This window comes from Eleutherodactylus coqui, chromosome 2, assembly GCF_035609145.1.
Source record: "Eleutherodactylus coqui strain aEleCoq1 chromosome 2, aEleCoq1.hap1, whole genome shotgun sequence".
Lineage (NCBI taxonomy): Eukaryota > Metazoa > Chordata > Amphibia > Anura > Eleutherodactylidae > Eleutherodactylus > Eleutherodactylus coqui.
Genome location: NC_089838.1, coordinates 119,955,008 through 119,979,072, shown reverse-complemented (window position 1 = coordinate 119,979,072; position 24,065 = coordinate 119,955,008). Strand labels below are relative to the sequence as shown.

Sequence of the window (24,065 nt, the reverse complement as noted above, 5' to 3'; positions counted from 1 at the left end):
CTTTGTGCGAAAATAACGATTCGTAATTCAAGCCATAAAAGGGATTTTTACCAGACTTGCAGACTAAGTGCCATTAATAGATGAAAACCAAAGCGCTTTCCTTTCACATCTTTCACAAGTCACCCATGTATCCCGTGTACAACATATACAAGAAGAAAGGCAGATCATCATTAAATTGTCAGCTATTTCAAAAAGGCGCTTTTAGCTACTAAAGGACTGAATAATCAATAGGTAACTCAAGGTCCTACTTGGTTTTGTGTTGGGGCAGAAGGTTAGAGGACAGGTTAAAGAAATGTAAAGAAAGAGAGAAAGAGAAGACAGGATAAAGTGAGTGGGAAGAAGACAAATGAGGGGGAGCGATTCCTTGAAACAGAGTCACTTTAAAAATCATAAAGTCTAAATATTTCAGCAGCTTCACTAAGGTTGATATAAAAGTAATGTAGATTAAACATACCATAAATAAGAAAATCAGATGAGATTTCAAAGGATACCAAAGACTGTCAGATGGATAATTTCCTTCGTAGTGATTTCCTTCACGGTACGTTTCAATCATTTCAGCTAGGTCAGTTAGAGAGGTCTCCACTATACGTCTTTGAAGATTGGACATTAGAGTTGCCAAGCTGCAAAATAAATGATCCATCTTCTTTCTCCGTGAACCCTAGTAGAAAAACAATACATGGATGCAAATCACTGCTCATGCTACCTTCAAGACCAATAAAAGTAGGCATAATATACTGTAGATGGACTCATGGAAGGGAACACAGGCGTCTTATACATGTCAGATGTAAAAGAAACACAACAGGAAATACTACATAACCAACATGTGGAAACATTCACCCCTTGAGAAGCTGAGTTCATAGTGGAACATTCAAGAGCTTAAAGGGGTTTTCTGAGCTTTTCTAACATTGGTGGCAGTGGGGGCCAAATAATATATATAAAAAAAATCAATAGTCACCTCCCACTGCCATGCTGCTCCTCTGCCACTACTTTGGTCTACTATTTACTTTGGTTGTAGCTGTCACGTGCATTGTTTAACCATGTGACCGCTGCAGACCATAAGAGGCCAGACAAAGGTGTCATCAGTGAAGTCCCATAGACCTGCCTCTGGTTGAAGGCTTCTACATTTGAAGCCCATGTAAAAGGTTTATGAGATGTCACCAAGACTTCTGGTCATATGACTTCACCTGTCAGATGCTGTGAGGCCGGAGCACCAAACCTGTGGGCCGGTGCCACTGTAAGTATATTACTTTTATATAGTTTTGGGGATAAGGGGCAAAAACTATGTAAAAAATTAACTTGTAAAACCCCTTTAGTTACAGCTTAAAGAAAAATGATAAAATACATGTAAATCTGGGTTCATGTTGTCTTAGGTATTACGTTCAATGGGAACATTAAAAACTTTCCACTGACCATGTGCCTCAGGCATATGCAAATGTATGCTCTTCAGTCTGCAACTGACTCCCAATTACAAAAAATATATACCCCATGGTATATATTTTTTGCATACAGTTGCACTGAACAAGCTGAATTTCTTTGAAGTTGAGTGAAAGGTATACTAAGGTATAGAAGTCAAACATATGCAAGACAGACATTTTAGCATACGTTTGAGTAACAGAAGTCAATGGACATGGCAAGCTTATGCATCAGGAGATTCCAAAAATGACGCCAAAACGCAGAGTGAATCTAGCCTTACAGATGAGATTTCTGTAGGCAATGTGTTCCTAAAATTTCTATAGAATAAATGCTACACCTAGATCATTCTTCAGTGATAAGCTAGAGAGATATGGGCTAAATATAAGGTGTTTAAATGTGCAAAACAGACATTGCATTATATCTAGACTAAAGGTCCATTTAGACACAATGATTATCGCTCAAAATTAGCTCAAAAGCCATCTTTTGAGTGATAATCGTTGCATGTTAATGTGCCCATCTTTCAGTTTTCTGCCGGCTTGAAATCCGTCATTCAGCAGAACAGCTGATAAGCAGGACTGCACACTGTGCTCTACCCAGATAACAGCTGATTGCATTGTCTCAGCTGTTCTCAGCTGTCAGCCCTGCCAGCAGAGCAAAAGGAATTTAGTCAGAGAACAGCGAGCAGTCCTCTAAATAAATTTAGCTCTTGGTGGCTCACACACTACTAATTGGTACTAATAGGCATTAGTACCAATTAGTAGTTTATGCATAATGATCGCTCAAAAGCCATCTTTTGAGCAATCATCTTTGTGTCTAAACGCTTCTTTACCTTCACTTTTTATCTTGGAGATTGTCACCTTACCATGTGCCTTTGCATTATTAAACCTACAGTGCATAAAAAGAATTCCTGCCTGACAGTGCTACTGTGTATTTTTGGGACATCTATGAGATACCCTGCTAAAGCGAAGTCAGTGAATGCACTGATGCCCACTAAGTATCCCCAGTGGAGAGCCAAAAGAATAATTTATTTTCTAATTTTTCTGCATAGCCATAGAAAACACTTATATGAGCCTTATCCATCATAAAGAGGTGACAAGAGGGCTGTATGACCTATGGCACTTCCGATCTTCTTAATAAGAAGGCTTTTAAAGGGTAATGTATCTATTGAGGCATTTCATAAGCACCCTAAAATATCAATCACCATAAAAGCTTCAGTACTTTACTGACATAAAACAATGTATTTGGCATCTTCATGCGTGAATTGTCAGCTAGAAGTGGTTACTTCCATTATTTTTAAAAATATGTAGTTAGAACATAATATAAATCAGATATATTATGCTAAATTAAAGTAGATGTTGCTTGCTTGAACTTGTCTGTAATAAGCCCAGTGCAATACACATATGAGATTGGTAACATTTTTTAATGACACATGCTATTGGTAGACAGAACATGGAGGAATAATTGATGGTCATCACCTCTAAGTTGCCTTTTTGTGATGTGGATAAAATATTGAACTCACCTCATCCTCTGGCATAACAGCTTCTATGTTGTCTCTGTTTTGTGTTACAATATCACAACATTCCTTTATCCACGTTTCTTGTAGAAGTTCAGCCCTCTTTTTGACAACACTGCTCATTTGCATAACGAGCATGTCCAGAGTCATAGGAACACTTTTGAGGAGACTTTCAATTTCAACCAGGCTAAAAGTTGCATAACTGAAAACATAATGGAAAAAATTAACTCGAATGTCATGAAACCATAGGACAGCACCCCCTCCCCCCCAATCATCAAGGCCTATTTAGATCTCATATATTAAATGATATCCATCTGCTCACTACAGAGCATGATACAATTATCTAGTTACTGGCAATAGATCCTAGATTCAGGCGAGTCAAAGGAGTTGGAAGATCAGCAGGAGTACATTAGTGATCAGTCAGGAAGTGGAAGGTCAAAATGAGTGATTATAGTCATTTAAAGTATGTCAAGCATGCATCTGGAGAAACAGATGGAGAGAGCCTTAACAGGTACCTAAACTTTCATAATTCATATATTCAAAATTTCACTCTCCTATGTTCCATTTAATATGGTAGGTAGATATGGTGCAGGTAGTAACCCAACCCTACTATGTATTACAGCAACTTTGATAACATACTTTCCATGAAAGTGAAGGAGAATCTTGGACATGACAGGATGAGTGATGTGCAAGCTGTTCTTCAATTTGACACATGCCGCATTAACACTTTCATGCCATGGAAAATGATTCCTTCCAGCGCAGTTAGACATCTTGATAGAAAACAAAAAATAATCATATAAAGGATGATTGATGATGATATTTTAACACTTTTAGTAGGTCATTTTAAATCATGCATTTTCTAGAAATTGCCCCACCCCCCCGCCCCCCGAAATATACTATAAATAAAAAAAGGTCAAAAATGTATTTTGCTCATTTTAATTCCAAATTATAATGTATTAAAGCATTTCCCAATTTGGTAGCTTAAGATAATCTGAAGTTTTAGGCAAACTTTAAACTTAATAATAAATTGATGTATCACTGCGTTTATAGTTTGCAACAAATACAATAGCTACCAGAAGCGATGGCGTAATTTTAATAACAATACACAATGTATATACTGGCTGACAGCTCTGCTTTCCCAGCTCTTGCTGTGACTGCCACTCTTCTCATTTCAATGCAATCACCCTGTCCGCCTGTCTCCTTCCTTCCTTTGTCACTTTCTATCATCATGACCACATCGCTTTTATTAGTGCCACCATTCCTCTTTAGCTTTGCACATTTCAGATCTGTATCTATAGCGTACATAGAAGGATCACATTAACAGGAGAGGTGATAGATGTGAGAAATGTGATGGCAGTGCTATACCACCTTTCTATCCAGTCTAGTGAGAATAGAAAATGCTCCGGTAAACCACTGTATGAGCTCCATCAAATACAATGCTCCCAGAGGGCCGGCTCCATTACAAATATGAGTCTCATTTGTTCCACAGTAGAAGCACACTCTTTTCTGCAGCCTACAATAGCTCTCTAACTTCAGCTGTGAAGCCTCATTATCAAGCAGAGAAATGACCTGTGTCTGTTTGGACAAAACATGCAATTTGGGACACTTTTTTTTTAAACACATGATTTCTTCCTCCTCTAACAAAATCTATAGCTGTTCATTACTCTGCCAAATAAAGTAGTTATCTACCAGTAGTCTATTTATAGGGAGTAAAGCTTCAAGACAGACTGCTGGAAAACCCGAAGAAGACAATTATGTGTTTTAAGAAAGATAATGCCTCCAGATGGGAGAGGAAAAGAAAGTTTTACCTTTGGGGTAATTTCAATTCCAAGCCTCTGTTGTTCCATTGGGTCTAATAGTACGTAATCAAGCATTGATTTCTTTATGGCATATGTATAGTTTTCTTCTACCTCCTGGGAAAAGAAAAAAAAAATCTAACAATACATTTTGGAGGTCAGTTTGAAATGATCTGTAATGACGTTTTCTAACATTAGATTTCTGAGGATATGAAGGATAGCCTAAAGCGAAAAAATCGGTACTGCCATGATTAAACCCATAAATGAAGTATATCGGAAAATAATATATCACAAAATACTTCATATCTTTAACATTTTTAATTTTCGCTAATTGCTGGGTTAATTAATCAGTTCAGTTTTTTTCAGTTGCCCTAGGAAAACGTACTTAATGTTGTTTCACAAATAGCGTATTTTGGAAAAATGCTGAAAATTTTATAGCATTTTTCCTCATTTTTTTTTTATGTCCAAAGTGCTGCAGCCAAATGTTGGCTGAACTTCTATAGCAAAATATAAAACACAATACAAAAAAATGATTTTGTTTGTAGTGCTTTTCTGGCTTATTATTATATTTTTTATATTATATTTTTAACAAAATGCAGTATACTCTAAATATGGATTTTTTTCTGCCTTTTTCCCCATAGGCTTCTTTGTAGGACTTGAAAAGTGTCACAAAATGCGCTAAAACATGAGTTAAAGAACCATGAAAAATGTTTGAAAAAACTTTTGCTGTGTCTTATTTAAGAAAATGATAACAGCATGAAGGCGAATATACCTCAGACTACACTATACAATCTGTGCAACCTGGCATAGAAGCAAAAAATGTTTTATCATTTGAACTAGTGAACGAGCGAGTGACATCATTGCTAGCTTGTTCACTGTTCAGGCAGGCAAATACATCATTGGCTCATTCAAATGAGAATTGTTCAGTCTGTCACATTCGCTGCATAAGTGAATGAGTAGGACCGAGCAAGCACTGTTTAAACCGAACAATAAGTGAACGAGCCAACAATGATTTTTATGTGTGCATAAAATGAACAATGAGTAAAAAGTGAACAAAAAGGGTTCATTCAGTCATTGGCTTGCGTTTAGACTGAACAATTATCATTCACTTTCGCTCATTTTCACAGTTCTGCTGCCGGTCATTAGAAAAGACAATCAATAATCCTGTCATCAAACACATTCCGAACAGCTAAGCGAAGCTCCTATAATACATTGGACCATTGAGTTCTTCATGGTTCAGATGCCTGTAAATTGCCTAATGTAAAGATTGCACCTTCTATTGAGCCAGTGAGGAACACTGGGAGAATTCAGTTCTGAAGACTACAGAATTGTGAATAGAGATCTGGAATATAATATAGGCTGTAATTCAATATTCATATCAGAAAAGTTAGGCAATGAATTTAAAAAGTTACCCAACTATTTTTGTAAATTATTTTACAATGAAAATTGTGAAATATGGAACTTATGCTTTAAATCAGTATTGATGTAAACAAATGCCTGGAGACAATGAAGCCTTGTATCATAGAAATGTATCACTGAAACGTAGCATTGCTGGCTCGTAACTCTGCAACCATGGATATGCACCAACTAGAGGCGTAACTTGAAGCTCTTATGCCCCAATGCAAAACCTGTAATGGGGCTCCCAACTATAATGCTTTATTCATAGTACTGGGCTCCCATATGCAGAGGAGAGGTCTTATGGCCCCCTAAGGCTCCTGGGCCCGGGTGCAACTGCATCCCCTGCATCCTCTATAGTTACGCCAGTGGCACCAACATTGGTGGCATCTGCAAAACATTGGCAAGTCTAGACTTATAGTATTTGGCTACCTCTCTTGATGTTACGTAAATTTCTCAAGTTTTAAGACACTTATCATCATTATTCCTAACTATTATTACTGCAAAGTTCCCCGGAGAATAGATAACGCTTAAGAAGATGTATTGAAGCATAAGTATTTCATTCATTTTAGATAAACGACTTATAGTTCAATGACGTGTAGAGCAGACTTTACAATATTAATATCAATTGTCAATAAGTGGATTGAATGCAGTTTATAAAGAGCTAACATGAAAGGGCAGCCTAAATCTGAAATAATGAAATTTCTCATATACATTTTAAGGTTGAACGCTGCAGCTGGGATTTCAACGGTTGCGAGATGGAAAAGAATTCTTATCAAAACAACAAGCTACATCTGGGCACCAGCTGTTCCATTCTCAGTGATATTATCTCTGGTGCAAAAACTCTACAATCTGTTTGTAAATATGTTATTACTGGTATGTAGAACCGTGGTGATCATTTCATTTTAATAGAATTAGTCTTTCAAACCTTTTTTGCCTGAAATGTGGTATATTTTTAGCAAAACAATAGACTGAAGAGAATAATGCAATGTAATGCAAACCTTATCAGAACTGATAAAAAACAGAACTTTTCATAACTGATGAGAAGTTTGGTTTATTATTAGAATAAGTGACATAGATATTGGAACATTTATGCTATAGTTTCTTCGAGAATCTCTTTAGATAGGTTAACAAAATTTACAATGACTTTCATCCATAAGGGGTGAATATGAATGCATTTAAAGGGGTTCTCAAAGTTACGTTTTTTAAATGCCTGTTCCCCATGCCTGAAAGTCTTAAAACATCCCATACTTTTCTCTTCTGGCTCCCCACAACTCCAGCACTGTAGCTACGTTCTCCGTGCCAGGTCTGTGTTCACAGGCTGCAGTCAGCTTGTCTATGGGCTGTCACAGGCTGCTGCCAGCAATTGGAGACCTGAGCATTCAAGTGTAGAGGCCTGTGATTGGCTGATTGGCTGCAGCAGTCTGTGGCATCCTGTATGTAGACGGACTGCAGCCTACCAACACAGCGTCACAGGGGAGATCGGTGCTGGAGCAGGAGAATATAGGATGCTTTATTATGTTTTGTTATGGGAAGTACTAATTAAAAAATGTAATTAAAAAAATTAAAAACATAAGTCCTTACTTTATAGCTCCTATTCCTCTTAAATCTGCCTTTGGCTTTGGATCCGTTATCCTATGGGTGGTTTTACATACAGGTCTTTGTGGCAGTCTTTAGAGCATTTTTTTGGAGCCATAGCCCGAGTGAATCCAGCAGGAAGAAATACAAATTTTTCTTTATATTTTCTATATCTTTGGAATCTTCTTTTGACTTTGGCATTAAAAACTGTCATGAAACCCTGTGAGCGACACCAGCTTTAGGATGTTTTCTCACCACAGACATGTTGTTTTTATATATCATAAAAGTCTGATTAATAGCCGCTTCGGATGAGCATATAAACAAATACACTCACAAATGGATCTATCTGAAGCCACCCTAATAACCTCTAGGCTACCGACCAACCCGAAGATCAAGGGTGGTTGATTCCTACATTGTCAGAAGGATGGTAGCCAAGCATATACTTTTATTCCAACCATGTAAGGCCGCCTTCACACGGGCAGATTTGCAGTGCGGATTCCATGGCGGACGTCAGCCTCAATGTTCCGCAGCAAATACCGTCCATAGCATGCTATGGAAAAGTGATTCTTCCTGCACACGAGCGGAAATCAATTGCAATTTCCGCTCATGGAGGAAAAATCACAGCCTGCTCTATTTTTTGAGCGGATTGCGAGCAGATGGCTTTTATTGAAGCAGACGGCTTTACTAAGAGTACATTTACATGGGCAAGTGCAATATCGGTCCAAGACGCCAGACCAATATCGCACTTGTATACCTATGATTGTTTATGCAAGTGTGACACTTCGTATCTCATTGCTACACTTGCAAATTTCAGAAGTGTGAAAACTGCATGTAAAAAAAGGGCATGTTGTTTCAGTGGTAAAAAAAGAAAATCGCTCATGCATAAAACTTGCACTCACATGCAAGTGTAATGCGATTTTTTTTTTGCTCCTACAGGGAAGAAGGGGCGATTCTTGAACAGAACCACCAAAAAATACTGGACATGCTGCAATTTTTCAATCTTGCAGCATCACTACAAGAGAAAAATTTCATATGTAAATAAGAAACCAAAATGCCACAAAACAAGACACATTGTAGTGAATTTCATACAATCATTGTAAAAAAAATCAAGCACCTAGAAGGAGTTGTCGGAATCAAATAAAACTTTATATGTGTGATTGTACCATTGATATAAGTAAGTGATTACAATATCACAGCTAAAGAATAATTTATTGCAGAAAACTGAACATTGGAAGGGAGACTCTAGTGCCCTGTTGGGCCGACTCTAGCTTGAATGCAAGATGTGATACAGACAGACATGGAAGCTCTAGTGCTCTGTAGGGCCACTTCTAGCTTGGATGCAAGATGTGATGTGGGTGGGCATGGGGGCTCTAGTTCCCTGTTGTGCCACCTCTAGCTTGGATGCAAGATGTGATACAGGCGGGTATGAAACCACAGGTTCTGTACGGTTTCCTACAGCATATGTGTGCAGATTTGCTGTAACTGAGCCTCTAGATCCTACAAACTCATAGGTTGTCGAAAAAAGGGTCCTAGATGGAAAAAAATCTGGCAACTGGGTAGGCCATGGAATTGTGCCAATGTTATGGAGGCATTCCTGTGACACCTTTTCTGTATGCAGCCGAGCATTATCACGCTGGAAAATGCTTCTTGAAAGCCAACACATATGGCTGCAGGATGTCCTGAACATATATCGCTGAGCTGTCATTGTCCCTCATACCCCTACTAGGGGTGGGCGGCTGTTATATGTGATGGCCCCCAGACCATTACACCAGCAGTAGGGGCCGTGTGCTGCTCCACAGTAAAGACAGGATTGAGATGCTCACCTTTATGTTCCCAGACATGAACACAGCCCTGACCAAACTAAATCTGGATTTGTGACTAAAGCAAACCTAGTTCTACTCCATAGCAATCCAGTTTCGCCTTCATGACACCACTGCAAATGGTGGGTATCAAAGGCAGTACAATTAATGGGCACCTTGCTGCCAAATGTCCTTTGCTAACTATCTGAAAATGGTTCCAACAGGCACAGGGCGCTGTAACGATTGTGCCACCTGTCTCTGCATGGCAGACAACAAAACAGTTGGAGCTGCTTGTGCTTGTTAGACGAACAGGCGATCCTCCGTACTGGTGGTCTCTTAAGGGCATCCTGAGCCCAGCCACCTTGCGTGCGTGCCTTTATGCATCCACTGGTCCCAACATCTCCTAACCTCCTGGTCAGAATGGCCCACGTGACAGGCAATTTGTCGATACGACCATTCAGCTTCTCGCATTCCAATTATGCGCCCCCTCTCAAACTCTGTTAACTGGGCAAAATCTCTTTGATTGAATTGTAGAGACGTCTAGTGGTCCACAAGCTCTACACAAGTGGGAAAGAAGGTCCACTACATACAAGTAGCCTCTGAGAGCCTTTTTATAGGCCAAGGGTGGAACCACTTTTATAGCCTAAGGTGGCAAGACTGTTCATCTAAAGACCCCACAACTCTAATCATGTACACATCTGCCTGAGATGTAACTGCATAACACGTTTGGCATAAAAATGACAATTTCTTCTAGGTGCTTGGTTTTTTTTCAACAAAGAGTTTATTTCCCTATAGACCTGATGAAACATCTTGCAACTAATAAACACACAAAACACTTTTTTCTCTAGTACATTGTGTTTTTGAAACCACCTTTAAAAAAATTTCCTCAGGCCAATTATTTGCTCTTGTAACAGTAATTTGCAAAAGTATATTTCAATCCTATTATATAATTTGATCAATTAAAAAAAATTTCAAAAGTAGCTCATTTCTTCATTGGGCTGTTTGGGCTTCCTTTGCTGCTGTTTGTTCCCAGTTTAAGCTCTATTAAGGCCTTAGTCAGACAGGCGTTTTTTCGCGCGATTTGCGCATGCGCATGCGTCCGGCGATTTTTTAAAACCATTGCTTTGCAATGGTATCGGACACATGAGCGCTTTTTATGCGCCCTTCCCGACAATTCATCCTGCGATCGCCCGCTGCTGTATTGCCGGCTCCATTGAATTCAATGTGCTGGACAGCGCCGTCTCGTTTCTATTAAAACACGGCTAGGAGCAGTTTTTCCGGCGATTTTTTTGCCTCCGGTCACGAGATTTGCGCATGCGCATCCGTCATGCGATGCGCAAATCGTGCGAAAAAACGCCCATCTGACTAAGGCCTAATACAGTTTTCCATGTAGATTTTTGTATGAGCAATCCATTTACAGATGGAAACTGTCAGCACAGTACTGACCAGGATTTCTTCTCCCACACTTCCCATGCTGCTTTGCACAGCCCCGCTCCAATCAACTGCAAGGCAGCATCTGAATGCCCACCCCTCTGCAGCATCTAGCAATTAGCAGTGTCCCCATGTCCCTGTTACTATAGAAGCAAAATGTCTAACAACAGGCAAGGGATTGTAAGGCTGTTGGAAGGGAGACCCCTAGTGGCAGGCACTTCAAATTTGATTTTCAGTGGTAAAATAAAAACATTTTTAAAGCAAGTATATTACAAGATTGATAATATGCACACATAGGCTGTTAGGTGAACATACGTTGTGTGAAAGGCTAATGTCCATTGAAGACCTTTCATTGTCTTATATGCAGGAAAAATGGCTGCTTAATACGAAATTCCCCCATCATCAAAAATTGGCAATTTGCTAATCACTACCATCTACCTTTATGTTCTAGTGGCGTTGTGCTCATCCATGTGTCAATAATTTGTTATTCAGAGGGTGAGCTGCTCCCTGGGTTGGAAAAATAGCATTCGGCATTGATTCATAGAACAAAGCAAAGTAAAAAAAAAAGGTAGGTATTTATGTAGTACATCCTATCTCTACATTTTAAGTGCTCTGTCATCACTGATGTACAATTACTATCCTAGAGGAGGGAATAGTCATCATTGTAGAATTATATGATGACTATAATTTTCCTCTAAGTTGTTACAAAGCAGACCAAGTGAGTCTAGGCCAATAAAACCGTATCAAGACATACATAAAATAACTGAAAGAAAATGTGCTGTGTTATGTACATTTATGTTACCATTATACTGATTTGAAATCAGCCAGTTGAGTTAAGATGGAAATTTATAGGCAAACTTCAGATTTTATTATCATTCCCGAGTTTTCGAATAATTCTTTGTACAATTCGGAATAAAAGGACTTCCTGTTTTTAACCGCTAAAAAATATCTCCACGGCATACGTATTTTCAGAACAAATCATCTGTTTTGCAGAATGGCTTATTTTATATCTAGAGGGTAGTATGCATAAGAATAATTCCTCCACTGTACTTGTCAAATATTCATGTATTAATAGCAATGAGAGCAGCTTGCAAAATATGACACAAATCCATACATACCTTTGTTAAATCCTGAAGGGATTTGCTCCACACCTTGCAAAGTTCTGCTGGTATGTATGAATAGATTCCCTGAAGCCATTTTACACTAAGTGGAGACACCATAGAAGGGTCGATGGATTCTTCAATAAGCCTGTAATATCTACAGAATGAAAATGCAGTGTGAGAACAGTTTCAAAAGCTTTGCTGTTCCCTCAGCAGATATTATGAATAGCAAAGATTTCCTTTTTCTCCAAACTATGTGACACCCTAGTTAAAAAAAAAATATATATGACAGACTCTGCATCCTGTCACAACCTTGTGCTAGGGGGATGTCAGAAATGAGCGTATAATAACAGTTATTCTGAATAATACAGTTAAGACTATGATAACACAGTGACTTAATATTCCCTTGATTAATGTTCTTCACAGTAAGCGATGCCTCCATTTCAGCCATCCTAAATTAAGCTAATTATTTCTTCACCCTGCTGTCAATTAGGTTCAATTTTGCAATATCAACAAGTTTAAACTTAAACAGAATTTGCATAATAAAATCATTAAAATCCTTTTAGAGGACATATGCTAATCAAACATTTATGAAACACAATTTGGATTTTTTGGTGGAACCCAAAATAGAAAACCGAGTGCACAATTTAGTTCCTGGTAGATCCTCGTTTATACAACATAAATGTCATTAAAAAATTATCATTTCTAGATTTGACTAGAAATGGTATAAGAAGCATAAGAAAATCTGTTCATGATATAGAGATACTAATAGTCCACCTGTTACTGTTACCTGCACAGTGGCTCCCCAGTAAACTATTACTCCTAGGATGCACCAGCAGCCATGATTCGCAGCAGCTGGAGAGGCACAGGCTGGAGACTAATTAATTTATATCATCAAACTTTGTTTTATTCATTTCATTGAGCATTCTTTAAAGTGGATCTGTTAGCTTAATGTGCTGCACAAGGAAGGGCAGTGTCTTACAGATGCAGGTCAATAACCCTGTTCGCCAAAACTGCACTAAAATATATTGTACTGTTTGGCCAATAGAAGCAATGAAAGCATACTGAACTCCAAAGTACGAGTCAGCTGTATTCATGAGAGGAGGATATGCCACCTCCCCCCCATCATTATTCTCTGTGGTGACTGATAGGCTGCTGTATATACACATATACACAGCAGCCTTCCAGTCACTGCCATGAGGGGAGGTGAATAACAGGATACTCTCTTTCCTCATGAATAGTTTTGAGTACCTGTACCAGTAGAACCCTATTTTGGGTCTAACTTTGTTTAGAAAAGTCCTATCCGAAACAGGATTCTTCTGCACCAGTTTACTCAATGTTAGTCCTGATCATGGATGTGTAAGAGCCATAAAAGCACTGTATAAAACTCATAGAATGGTACGCATGTCTTTCATAGCGCTTAGACATTGCTATACACCAGTTTTAGGGGTTTTGATGACCTTATAGTCTAATTCAGACGAAAACCCAAGTTTTTGCAAAAGTCCAGCAAACCAGCCAAACTTTTCAAAAACTCACTCACCACTGCTCAGGAGTACAACAGCCTCATACTTATGAGTACACTGTATTCTTCCATCACACCATTATCCAAATAACACAGTTGTGCTCTTTGGCTAATAGGAGTATGGAATTAGCAATGGGCCACATTGATCTTAAAAAGTAACCTTTATTAAAGATCACAGAATGGGCCTCAACTATATGGGGAATGAACACAAAATAATGGTGTAGAATGGGTAGTAACAGCAAATTAACAAGAAGATAAAAGTAACTTATGGAGCAAGGGACCTCACTCTATCCCTAGAGCTTGCTCTGTGAACTCTGATAGGAACACAGAGCACCAGCACTAAAATGGCAATTCCGTATAGGAGCCTATGCTTGTTGCATCCTTACAATATTCCCTACATTAATGTCCCAATGCATTTCCTCCAAAAAATAGTTGGTTCATCAGGAGATCAGAAAGTGAAGAAAACAGGAGCAGATAGAAACCACACAAAATGCATTATGCAGAAGAACGACAAGTATTCATCCAATCTATCATTAAGAAGATGGATGAAGGCAATAATAATCAAGATTCTAATAGAGCCATTTATTGCACAACATGCAGATGCATAGGGCATCTGCTCAGATTGGCATCTATAATAAATAGGAGTACAGACTGGTTGCTGTAATATGTTGTTCTTACATTGGACAGGATATTCAGCAGAGCGATATTCTTTAAATATGCAATATTTTATGTTAAAAGAACTATCTGGACTTAAAGGGGTATTCCAGTGATTCAAATTTAAAGTTACATGCTTCATAAGGTAATAACATGTAATTTTGCAATATAATGTTATAATTTGTTTTACAAAGCTGCAGAGATATAACAACCTCCGACTAAGTTCTCCATTGGTATCCAATGGTTGCGTGTATGCTCTGCTGTCTTACTGGTCAGGCATGCTCAGTGCATTCACATTCTCTAATGACAACACAATTTGTACAGTTGTGAATGTGCACTCATCAGTAACTCACAACAGAGCATTGCGGGAAATGTAGTTTTTGCACTCCCCAGTGACCATTTTAAATGAAAATATGGAAATCTGCAGTTGGCGGGAAAGCAGCAATGGAGTAGGTCAGCAAAAAAGTACTGAAGTTCAGTTTGATTATTGGAATGAACATTTGGAATAATGGCAATAAGTGGAAACATTATGGAAATTTTAAAATTCTTTGCCCAATCTCCACAATGCCCCTTTAAATCTTGATGACTTATCCTTAAAATAGGTCATCAATATCTGTTGGTGGGAGTCTGACTCCCCAAACCCCTGCCAATCAGGTCTATAAAGTAGGCGTGGCACACAGGTGAGCCTCTTTATTGTATACTAGGCATAGAAATACATTGAATCAATGGCAGCTTCTGGAATTGCAACTTAATCTCATTTACTTGAATGGGACTGAGCTTAAGAAAGGCCATATGAGTGATGAATGTGATGTACTAGCCTAAAAAAAGGTAGCTGTAGCACTCACCAGAGCACCACAGTCTCTTCAAATAGCTGATCAGTGGGGGTTCCAAGAGTAAGAAAAGTTTGTAAATATTTTCAGTAAGTCCTTGATAACCGAAACACACGATGAGCCTACTGGGTTGTATAAAATTCTATAACATAGTGCTATTATCAGAACCACTGCCTTCAGCAATGGAAGAATTCCAATAAGGCCAGGGTAGAGAATAAAATTCTCCATGACTTCACCGTTATCTTATCAGCACAGTATAGACTATTTTATGAGAATAGTCCATTCTGGTTAAGTATTTGTGGGACAATAACAATTAATTACATTTTCCTTAGCCCATACTGTCCCATAAATCAGTGGTTTCCAGGAGTTTCATCTCATTAAAGGCATCAATTCCCTTTGCAGAGGTCTAGCTAGTGCAAAGTATTTAGGACAATGCTTCCTATGAAAAATTACAGATGGTTTTGCTCCAGGGGAAGACAACTCTCTCTATCTCTCTCTCTACAGCCATCTATATGTAGTAGTAACACCCAAACTTTTAACTAAGGAACTTTGAAAAAATGACTCAGATTATTAGTAGAGATGAGCGAACATGCTTGTTTAGGACAATTACTCGATCAAGCATCGCTTTTTTCGAGTAACTGCCTACACGGGCGAAAAGATTCGGGGGGGGCGGCGAGGTGGAGCGGGAGGTAGCAGGGGGGAACAGGGGGCACCTCTCTCTCCCCCCCCCCACTCCCCACCGCAACCCCCCGCTCACCGCCGGCGACCTCCGAAACTTTTCGCCCGATTAGGCAGGTACTCGAAAAAAGCGATGCTCGATCAAGTAATTGCTCTAAACGACCTTTTCTTCCTCTTTTCATGGGTTCACAGGTGGAGATCCACTTTCAAATTATACACAGTAGATATCTTGTAACAACTATTTGCCTTTCATTATTGGTCTATATAATGTACTTTACATCTCTAAATAGTGTTGTCTGGTCTTCCTCCAAGTGTTTCCCAAACTCCACTCCTCATGACACCTTAACAGGTCATGTTTTCAGGATTTCCTCAGTATTGCACAGGTGATGTAATTATTGTCAGCACCTCAGACATTGACACAGGTGTCCTTACTATAGGATATCCTCGAATCATGACCTGTTGGAGGGTCATGAGGACTGGAGTTTTGGAAAAACTGCTTAAGAGCATAATATATGCAAAAAACTTCATGAAATGTGATCTCCTTTCAACCCTAAAAAATGGATGTATGGAAATGCTAATGGCTTGTATCATTGTGCTGCATCATTTTTGTTACTAATATAAAAACAAGTTCCAACGGATCTCTATGGGAGAATGAAGCTTCAGCTTGGAGTCACCCACTCCTAGTGCATACAGCAAGTTATGAGCAGCAATCAAACATATTTTTAGCAAACATTGCCAGTAACAATTATTGAATCCATTTAAATATTTCAGAATGTTGTTTGTAAAACTTGTGCTTAAAGGATGGCAACAAAATTACCAATCTTATAGTTGGATGTTATCCTCCGATCATCAGAACTGAGTTTTCCCTTGACACCTACTTAGCAATTTTGGCAGTATATCAGTGCTTTTTTACTTACTGTCCTACAGACACTTGTAAAGCTATGAATGCCTCTATGATCCATACTTTTAGCAACATTATTGTTGAACTCATTGATAATGAGGGCAACATACACTAGTCTTGACTGCTTTGCAGCCTTTCTAGCAATTGGCATCAAATCATAAGAGTAATTAGCACTTGTGCCATTTTGGTTACTACATAGCTATATTAGGCTACAATGATAAAAATGTGTTTTATAAAAGCATACAAATGAAATAATAATGGCATTTTAGTTGGTCACTCTGGGAAAAGTATATAGAACACGTTTTGTGTCTTGCACAGATATTGATTTCCATTTCATGAGCCAGGAAAGAACACGGTTAATACTTAACCTCCATCCATAGTGAAGAGAATACTGTAACAAATAATAACGAGGCCAAGGCATTTGGGCTATTTAACAAGCCTTTAGGCCTTAATATGGATTCTGCTTCACTTGACTAAGTTCATCTATAAGCATTTATTATAAGGAATCAGTTTCCATGCAGGGAATGGAGCACACCAATATTAAGTTATTATGCACAATCAGCAAAACAGCTTTCGTATAATCGCTATAAATGCAGAGGATCCAGTTGGAAAAGCAATATCCTGAAAATATAGATTTTAAGGGTATATATTTGTTGACTACATTTCAAGAATACTTTTGTGATTGTTAATCTGAGAGGCCAATAAACACAGACCTCTTTTTTAAGAAATACTTGTGAATGTATGACTTTACAACAGCACTTTATCCAAAGATTGAGAGAATCAAAGGTGTCAATTGCAACACAAGACTAGATTGCATTCATTTACTGTATCTTATGCTTTAAGGTCACCAGTCTGAATGTGTTGGGACTTATTAATATTGTCTTAATGACAGTGCAGACTTGAAGTGCACCAGATTTATCGCAGTGACTATGGAATGATAAATTTGAAGACCGTCAAGTGTAAGTTTAAGCCATCTATTAGTTAGCTTAGTTTGCCCCAATATTACAGCAAAATTTTGTTGCAATCTGTGACAATTTGACTAAATTTTGGTACAATTTAGGCCACACCCTTTTTTGGACAAGTCAGAAAAACTGTCTGAAAGTGTCTAAAAACACTTTGGGAAAATTTACTAAGACTGGCATTTCCAACACCAGTCTTAGAATAAATACCATGGGCGCACAATGCACCTAATACATGAACATGCCTTTTCATATATTAGGTGTATCTTAGTACCTCCATGCACAACATGGAAATGTACACCAAGTCTGACCTAGTATACATTTCTGGCATCATTTACGCCAGTTTCTGGCATACATTATACAGAAATCTGTCGGCCTGGGGTGGCCACATTTCTTACTGACAAGCCCTACTCACTTTTCAGAAAAGTGGCAAGGCCAGCGCAAAAAGCTAAAAAGTCACGAATTTTTGTGCAAGAGGGATGTGCACAATAATTTGTGATGTTTTTACACCAAAATTCTGGCATAAACATTTTTATAAATGTCCTCCATAGTAAATGTAGTGCAAAAGCATGCAAGTCAGTTTTCTGCCATAATTTGCACCAAAAAAATTATGGATTTTGATGAGTCAATCAGCCCCATAAGTAAGTGAAGTACTTAAATTATGACTGACATGGTTCAACTTATAAGACCACTCCTAAACTTTAAGAGTTGGAATAGAGTGTTGTCTTTGAAAATCTAAAGAAAGACCAGATTTAATTATTGATAGGAATCTCAAAATATTCATAGTGTATATACAGATTTGTTTCATGAAGACAACCCTTGTCCATACACCCAATTGGGGGGTCCACTTTACGAGCAATCATAAATGATCCTATGAGCTAGAATGGAGAGCTGCTTTGTAGGAAGGTCCCCATCTCTAGCAGACATGGCCCATCCATGCATTACATGACTGGCCCCATCTAAATGGTATTGTAAAATCAACGTGGCCACTGTATGATAAATGCATAGGCGGCTTCCAACTGTCTTAGACTTTCTCTTTCGAGCACATGAAAACTGAAATGAATAAACAAAACATGGAAAGCAATGTTATCAATATGCACCTAAGTTTGTCCATGTGTTCATAATAACTATGCACATTGCAATGCACAATTTAGTGTATTATACAGGCTAAAGACTACATATTAGTGGCCATGATTACTGAGTATAGTACAAAAACACATTATTTAGTTTCTAGCACGGTTTGCTTTTAATCTGCTGGTTATATGGTAGAAACACATTCTGCTGTATTGTACAAAGAATTTATTCTCATCTGTCTCTGTCCCCTCTGGGAAGCCACTTAAAGAGGTTCACCACTTACATTTTTTTTCTAGGACAATCTGATTAATAATGCAGCCTGAGGAGGGGATGGCAGAGACTGACTGCTGCCAAGCTGCTTTTGCCTTCTCTGCTGTCTGCACAGTGCCAATACTATTTTAGGCTGAACAGCTCAGTTATGTCTGAAGCTCACAGAACTACTGCCACAAGGAATCCTGACAGAACAATAACTATAACTTCCTCTAACTCTTTCTGGCAAATTAATCATGCTTTAGTAGTAGTACATTTAGGTGGTGAACCTCTTTAGATGTCAAAGGAAAAACTTGACCCTAATCTTACAAATTTTAGACCATGACAGTCAATATACTGATCAATTGGCTTTACTGGATCTGTTCTTACAATGGTGAAACATTGATGTCAATTAGCTGAACAGTCTATGTGTCCCCTATCCTATGTACAATTATTTCATCATATATGTTATGAAATGTTTGCAGCTTGGTTTGATATAGTTTTTAGGTCCCAGGCGGAAAATTTGACATTTTTGTACTGAATGTACCCTAATGGATCAAGAAAGGTGAATTTTACTAGGGCCATCAAATAGTAGATCTATCATTTGTCTGAAACACAGGTACTATTGCCCGTCTGGTAATCTAAGCCTTTTTGATGGGTCATTTCTAATATTGGGGACACATATATTGGGCAAATGGGATGGTTTTGGAACCAATTAATATGAAACTAGTATTACTAGTTTATGCACATGGGCAGGAGAAAAGAATGTCACCAATATACACTAAATGGGGAACTGCTAGGGAAAAGTGAGGTGGAAAAAGACCTGGGAGTACTAGTGGACTATAGACTAAACTGGAGTAACCAATGCCAGTCAGCTGCTGCAAAAGCTAATAAAGTCTTGGGGTGCATTAAAAGAGGTATAAAGGTGAGGGATGAGAGCATTATTCTTCCACTATACAAGGCACTTGTCTGGCCTCACATGGAATACTGCGCACAGTTCTGGTCACCGGTGCTCAGGAAAGATGTTACAGTGCTTGAGGGGGTTCAAAGAAGGGCAACTAAACTAATACATGGAATGACGGGACTGGAATACCCAGAGAGGCTATCCAAATTGGGATTATTTACTCTAGAAAAAAGACGGCTAAGGGGTGACCAAATAACTATGTATAAATACATTAGGGGACAATACAAGGATCTCTCCCATGATCTGTTTATACCCAGGACTGCGACGGTAACGAGAGGGCATCCGCTACGTTTAGAGGAAAGCAGGTTTCATCACCAACACAGAAAAGGGTTCTTTACTGTTAGAGCAGTGAGGCTGTGGAACTCTCTGCCTGAGGATGTGGTGATGGCAAAATTCATAGAGGAAATTAAAAGGGGACTTGATGTCTTTCTAGAGCAGAAGGCTATTACAGGATATAAATCTTAGGTTAATTGTTAATCCGGGTATACAGGCAGGTAGGAACTATTAGAGGTTGATCCAGGGATTAGTCTGATTGTCATTAGGGAGTCGGGAAGGAATTCTTCCCCCATAAGGGCTAATTGGCTTCTGCTCTTGGGGTTTTTTGCCTTCCTCTTGATTAACAACACAGTAGGATAGACAGGCTGGACTAGATGGACATTGTCTTCATTCGGCCTTACATACTATGTTACTATGTTACTAGCTGTGATTAGTGAATTTTTCAAAAGTTTGGTTTGGCTGATTCACTGAATTTGGGCAAAAAGTTTTGTTCAATCTGAATTATTTTGAAAACTGGTGTATAACACAGAAAAAGAAGCAGCTATTTAAGTGGGCTTGGCCGAGACAAACTGCCTGATGTTCAAGTTCACGCTGAGCCAAACTTTAAGCAAAGTTTGACTTGAAAAAGGGTTTGGCTGTTTTGATTTGTTCAACACTAATGACTAGTATTGCACATAAGTATATGTTTGTTGTTCAGGTTTGACAAACATATTGTTGCTTGTGTTATAATGCTCTTATGGGTTATAGTTAGGGAACATAAATATATTTAACACAAACATGTGATTTATATAAAGGGGTTATTTTCCCTTTAAAACTACTTCACTAATATACTGTTATCCTTAAAGCACTAATCTGTAAATTCATTAAGAAGATGGAAGTTACCCGTTAGTTAACGATTGTTTTTTTTCTCTGTGGTCATTCAAATGTCAGTGACTCCCACAAAATTATTATATCCACATGTAAAAGATTAAGGGAAGAGGTGGAAGACTGTGTAATGAACTATGACACTGAAGCCCAAGGGATCTTATACATATTAGCTAAGTATACTATAAATCTGATGCAAATGTCAGAATTTTGAAATGGAGACTCCCATGAGTATGATTAGTGATTGAAATCATATTTTGAATGGACAGACTTCATAATCATTTTCACGTCAGAATAAAACCTCTGTTCTGTGCACTGAAGCATACTAAAATATTGTTAAAGGGAATGTATTAACTATATTTTTTCTAAATTCTAATTTGTTTTTATTTTCTGATTGTAGATCTTTCCCGTCTCTTCTCTCTATATGAATATGGGGGCTGCCATCTTACCTTTGTTATAGAGATATGCTATGCAGCAGTTTTTAGAGATATGCTTTAGAGAAGCCTCATGGACAGTTCACACATTGACTTCTATAGGAGAGTGTTCTAAGCATGCTCTGTGCAGGGAAGAGGGAGTAGATACGTTTTTATCATCATCTATTCTGAATGATGGGACCTGTATTATCTATATATAAGTGTTTACCTGTCTTTGTAATCTTGCCTGTGGCAACAACGAGATGACTGCTGAAACGTTTTCTCTACAGAACAGGGAGTATCAGCCGATGATTAGGCTTAGGGGTCAGTGTGAAAAATAAATCCTAAAATCCTGTATTTTTAATACAGATTCTAATAATGAAAAAAAATCACTGAAAATACTTTAAAAAGGTGTTTAACATAAAAATTTGATTCATAGAAAGGTCATTTTTTGATGACACATCCCCCTCTAAGAGTTATTTACTTACATGCTCTCTATAGTTATCATTAACAGTGGAATTGACAATATACATATACAATTTACAGTTTAGCATTTTAAATGACTAGAAGTCTTTGTATCAGTGTGTTCAAATCTAAGCAAACCACTTAAGACTCAACAGTGGTCACATCAACTACGTGTCCTTCTGGAGCTCTTTGAAGTTAAAGCATTTGAAGGCAGCTTATTTCAATCTCATTGCTATACAAGGTCTAGTCAACAAGACAGATCTAATACTATATCTCAATAGTGTAGGCCCATATTCAAATAACAATAGTGTACTTGAATAGAAAGGTGCTACATGATGGTATAGCACATGGGCCCCTGGTGCACTCAGAACATAGATTTCAGTTTTGTCTTATGGCCACTGTAAGAGACAGAGTAAAACCCAAGTTTAAAGTTGAAGAGTAGCATATAAGAAGCAGAAATATACTTTCTGCATCTCTTTAAGTCCTGTGGGACTGCTGCTGTGATTGAATAAAGGAAAGCATACTCAAAGTGACCTCTTTTGATATGATAGGGGCAGATTATTCAGAAAGTCATCCACCATCATCTGCAGGAGATTCAGGTACTGATCCCCTTTGAGAGTCACTGGAATGGACACAGGTCCAACAACAGCTTCATGCATGTATTTGTAGCAGAAGTAGGCCACTTTAAGTAAGCTTTCCTTACTTCAGGACTTATTCACATAAGCGTATGTCAGCCACATTTTCACGCCCACCAAATCTGGTGCATTGGTTTACAATGCATCAGTTTACATGGGCGTATTACTGTGGCATAAAAGTGCCCGGCCAGCCAAGATAGCACATACGAGCACATTTTGTCTGGGCGCTTTTACGCCAGCTAGAAAAGATAGTTCAGGAGCTATCCATCTGGCCGGAATACATCAGCCGCTGCCATAAACTCCAATGGGAGCCAATGGTAGCTGCTAGAGAGGGGAAGTGGGAGGAAACTTAGCAGCATGTCTGCTAAGCTCCAACCCCCTTCCCTCCTTCTCTCCGCCCCTTGCCGGCTGTTTGAAATGGGAGGGGGTGGGATGGGGTGGGAGCTAGTCGCTAAGCTTAGCACACTAGCTCTAGGCTCGTCCTGCCCCATTCCCTTGCCAAGAGCCAGTCAGGGGGCGGAAAGCGGAAGGCAGTTTACAAGAGCTATACTGTCTCCCCCCACCTGATGACAATCCAGGTTCAGCATATAAGCGCCGGACCCGGGCCATCTGAACGGGTGCACAAATGGCAGATTTGTGCACTCATTAACTTGTTTTTACAGCACTGGCAGGCGCACATAAAAATGCCTATACTCATGTGAATAAGCCCTCAGTCATAGCAGCAGTTCCATGGGACTTTAGTCCCATCATGTAGAACATCCATGCCTTCCTATTCAAGTAAGCTATTGTTATTTCAATATAGGACACCCGTATTGAGACATACCATAGCACTGGACAGTCTTTTTGACTATACTCTGTATTTGCATTATTTAAATTACATAATGCTATTCATAAATTAAATAATTAAAACATACTAGCCTAAAATAAATAGAATTACAAAATTGATACAGATTAATTAGTGGTCTATTAGGTACACCTACAGTATAGGTAAGACCCTTCTTAACCTTAATAATGGTGCACAGCAACTGTATGGATACAGTTACTGTATATTGCTTCACATTGTCGCGAATGAATTGGAATTGGGATTGTAATCTCATTGCCATATGCCTTTAACTATGCAATGATGAATTGACTGACATTGATATGCTCAACGTATCTACAGTATCTTAGCCTGGCTAAACCTGAACAACACATTTAGTTTCTTTTTTTATTCAAGGGTGCCATGTTTAACATTCCTTACACTATTAAAAAATCATCACTAGCCAAAATTGATACATTTTCACAAAATGGCTTCATAGACTCATGCAGCTGGCACCAAACTGTGATCTTCTCATGCAGATGATGCTAAGAATTTGGGATTCCTTGGACCAACTAAAATTTTTAGTATTTATATTCTTACTTAACCTGGGCTTTCTTGCTTTTGGTTTTGCAAGGACAGAACATGATATGGCTATCTTGTGTTATATTGCAGCCTAGCCATGTCAAAGCATTGCATCAAGTACAATTTATAATTTCCAAAATTATTTGATGTTACCAATAATATCTGGAAAATGTGA

The 24,065-nt window shown here is 38.5% G+C and overlaps 1 protein-coding gene across 1 annotated transcript in view; it reads right to left on the bottom strand.

The window, feature by feature from the left end:
- Positions 1–24,065, bottom strand: part of LOC136610023 (dynein axonemal heavy chain 3-like) — a 1,175,415-nt gene that overhangs the window by 988,852 nt on the left and 162,498 nt on the right. The window contains exons 7-11 of the mRNA XM_066589293.1: positions 12,044–12,182; positions 4,735–4,839; positions 3,566–3,696; positions 2,933–3,128; positions 455–658 (exon numbers count right to left, since the gene is read on the bottom strand). Coding sequence (XP_066445390.1) covers positions 455–658; positions 2,933–3,128; positions 3,566–3,696; positions 4,735–4,839; positions 12,044–12,182 — 775 coding nt within the window. The remainder of the gene's footprint in view (positions 1–454; positions 659–2,932; positions 3,129–3,565; positions 3,697–4,734; positions 4,840–12,043; positions 12,183–24,065) is intronic.